The sequence below is a fragment of the Ictalurus punctatus genome, chromosome 7 (genome assembly GCF_001660625.3).
Source record: "Ictalurus punctatus breed USDA103 chromosome 7, Coco_2.0, whole genome shotgun sequence".
Classification (NCBI taxonomy): Eukaryota; Metazoa; Chordata; class Actinopteri; order Siluriformes; family Ictaluridae; genus Ictalurus; species Ictalurus punctatus.
The window spans coordinates 28896414-28899498 of record NC_030422.2 but is presented as its reverse complement, the minus strand read 5'-3'; the positions used below and the strand labels follow the sequence as shown (position 1 = coordinate 28899498).

The window sequence follows — 3085 nt, the reverse complement described above, 5'->3', positions numbered from 1 at the left end:
CTGAGTTTACTGGAAGCCAAGATCAACTGATTAAACAGGTGGAATCAGGTGTGCCTCCTGCTTGGTTGGAATGAAAACCTGCACCCACACTGGCACTTTCCAGATAAGATTGGACACCCCTGATCTATGCAGTCTGAATATACCGCAGCAGTAACCTTGAACATGTTAAATCATTTACAAGTCCAAACATTTCCAACTTGGCATGCCATCTGTGAACCCAAATATCACCATGTCCTTGTCCTATCATCTTCAATAATCATTTACTCAGTTCAGATGTAGTGTGTTACACAATATTTTATTTTCCTTTGGCAAGACACTGAACCCCAAGTTGCTCCTGATGGTAAGTTAGCGCCTTGCAGCGCAGCTCTGCTACCATTGGTGTGTGAGAGAGAGAATGGGTGAATGAGACACAGTGTAAAGCGCTTTGGATAAAAGCGCTATATAAGTGCGCCATTTACCATTTAATAAGGTGTGACCACAGATATTTTTATTGATGCCACAATTTAAGATATTAAAAGGTGCAATAGTCAATTTTTTATTCCTTACAAATTCCTTGTACAAATAACCTTGACGTAAAAACAAAAAAACAACAACAACAATGGGTTAAGTAATAGCCTTAGCAAATGTGTAGCAAATGTGTATAGACACCCTTGTCTATGGGCCACTGTAGATTCTTTGGGGTGGCGCTTTGTGAACAATGGTGGGAATCTTTCAAATTTCTAACCTAATGCAGGCCATGATTTAACATATCAAGGCCACGTGTCAGTTTAATGTGGTCACAAATTAATATATCGAGGCCATGAATGAATATATTTTGCCCAACCTTTAATACATAAAGGTATCTCATGGATACAAATTATGTTGATGCTGTTGTTATGTTGATTATGGTGCCTGCAGTTAATTATTTGCTGGGAATGAATGAAAACATATTTAAGAATATGATTAATCTGACACAGGCTAATAGTATATCGTTTTGACAACACCAGTGACTCCAGTATATCTTTACGCGCCATTCCAAGATTGAAGAAAAGATTAACATCTCCATGCTTGGTTTCTAGTAACCAAAATAGTGTAATTCAACTGTCTCTGTCAATGTTGTTTGCCACAAGTAAAGTATTTAATGGTTATCTAATAGATCTCCCAAACCTGTCACATCCAATTATAAATAAAACCACCATCAGCTCAGCAGCTCCATTTCAAACAATTTATTGACTTTTTTTTTCTTCCATATCAATGAGTCAGAAGCCGAAGAATGTTCTACATGCTGTCCAAATGGCTGGGTGAGATACGAGAGACGTTGCTACAAGTATCAGGCCACCTATATGGACTGGGCTTCTGCTGAGGTTCAATTCAATTAATTTCATCTGCATTCACATTTGTCTTTATAGAAGAGTGAGAAATGTAATGAAAGGCTTATTTATTAGCATATCAGTGATGGAATGGGTATTATATACACATTCACATATAAATTTTTATATTTTCAACATCCTGCATTCAGTGCTAGTTCATGTCAGTAGTTTTGAATAAAAATGCCATAAAAAGTGGACTCCCTCAGCTCAATTTTTTAAATAATCTATGTAAAAATTAGGCACATTATTAAGATGAGTTCAGTAATATTTTTTGGAGCATGATTCTTTTATTATTATTATTATTATTATTATTATTATTATTATTATTATTATTATTATTATTATTATTACTATTATTTTGTTGTAATTTTCTGAACTTAAAATTGACAACTGATATTTCTAGGAATAATACCATTGCTACCACTGGGTTATGGAAAACCCTCCTGTTTTAGTATATACAATTTAAACTATTTATGAAAACTTGTTTACGAAACATTTGTATGCACAATTGTGCATAATAACTGCATTATTGAACATGCAGTGATGCTACAGCTCTTTTTCTTTTTCTAGAAACACTGTCTGGATCTCGATGCGCACTTGGTCTCAATACATAGTGAAAAAGAATATCAGCGGGTTAAGGCTCTTATCCGTGCTCATGATTACCAGGAGAATCCAACATGGATCGGCCTCAGTGGCTGTCAGAAGGTTCGCTAAGAATAAAACACTTCCTGAGCTCAGTCAAATATGTGAGCAGGGAATCATATAACTGTGTAGTGCTTGATTTATTGACTTACGCATGGTCAAATGAAGAAACTCAAAACTGTAATAGAATATTAGACCTTGTGATTTCCACTGTTCATTCTTTCAGACAAATAGGTTTTTTTGGTCTGATGGCACCAAATTGACTTTCACCAAGTGGAATCCACCTGAACCCAATTTTCTATTCGGCGAGTGCTGTGTGCATATGAACTATGGCTGTGAGTAGAAAATTCAAATCTGTTCTTTATAAATTTTGTTTGTTGATTCATTTTTAATTCAGTTGTCATGCCATGTATAATATATATCTAAATTTCTTCTTTGTTTGCAGACAGTAAGAACTGGAACGACATATCGTGTCGTTACACCTATCCCTTTGTGTGCGCCAAGAGTTTTAAGTGAAATGCTTCCAGCTTCACCTTACCAACTATAATACAATATTGGGAAGGTTTTCCTTGTTACTAATGGATTTACAAATATAATAATAATAATTTACTGTGGCAACTTACCATAATTAGAGCAATAGAACAATATTTTAAAAATGTAAATAAAATGTATTTCATTAATGGGTATCATTTTGGTGTCGTTCTTAAATACACTCTCAGAAAATAAACACATTTAGCTCATGCACTCATGCACCTCTGTGCACACAAAATCACACAATAAATGGTTTCATCTTCAAGAAAAGTTCCAAAAAGAATACTTTCATCGCAACCTTCCAAAGAACCCTTAAAGCACTGGTTCTCAAAGTGGGTTCTAGGGACACCAGGGGTCTGAGAAGTATAATATTTTATAATATGTATATATTATAAGTCAGACACTATACTGTACTGAAGTGTCCCTGATATTTATTTAGGATTTAAAGGGCTGCCTTAAATTTGAGGTCTAAACTACTTCAAGATGTGCTTTGCTTATGAGATGCACTGATCTGCTAGTTACAGGTCTGGCAAAAAATATTAAAATGGCTAACAATAAATGAC

At 34.8% G+C, this 3085-nt stretch overlaps 1 protein-coding gene across 1 annotated transcript; it reads left to right on the top strand.

Annotated features, from left to right (window-relative positions):
* The first annotated feature begins 298 nt into the window (after positions 1-298).
* LOC128628781 (lactose-binding lectin l-2) lies at positions 299-2675 on the top strand. The gene is made up of 5 exons (XM_053681558.1): positions 299-340; positions 1243-1343; positions 1920-2054; positions 2218-2326; positions 2437-2675. The coding sequence occupies exons 2-5, from the start codon at positions 1323-1325 to the stop codon at positions 2505-2507; spliced, it is 336 nt and encodes a 111-aa protein (XP_053537533.1). The 5' UTR covers positions 299-340; positions 1243-1322; the 3' UTR covers positions 2508-2675.
* The last annotated feature ends 410 nt before the right edge of the window (positions 2676-3085 follow it).

Coding starts and splice junctions, on each gene's coding strand:
- LOC128628781 (XM_053681558.1), top strand. CDS start 1,323: ATGGACTGGGCTTCTGCTGAG. Junction 1,344..1,919: donor TGGACTGGGCTTCTGCTGAG/GTTCAATTCAAT, acceptor TTCTTTTTCTAG/AAACACTGTCTGGATCTCGA. Junction 2,327..2,436: donor TGTGCATATGAACTATGGCT/GTGAGTAGAAAA, acceptor CTTTGTTTGCAG/ACAGTAAGAACTGGAACGAC.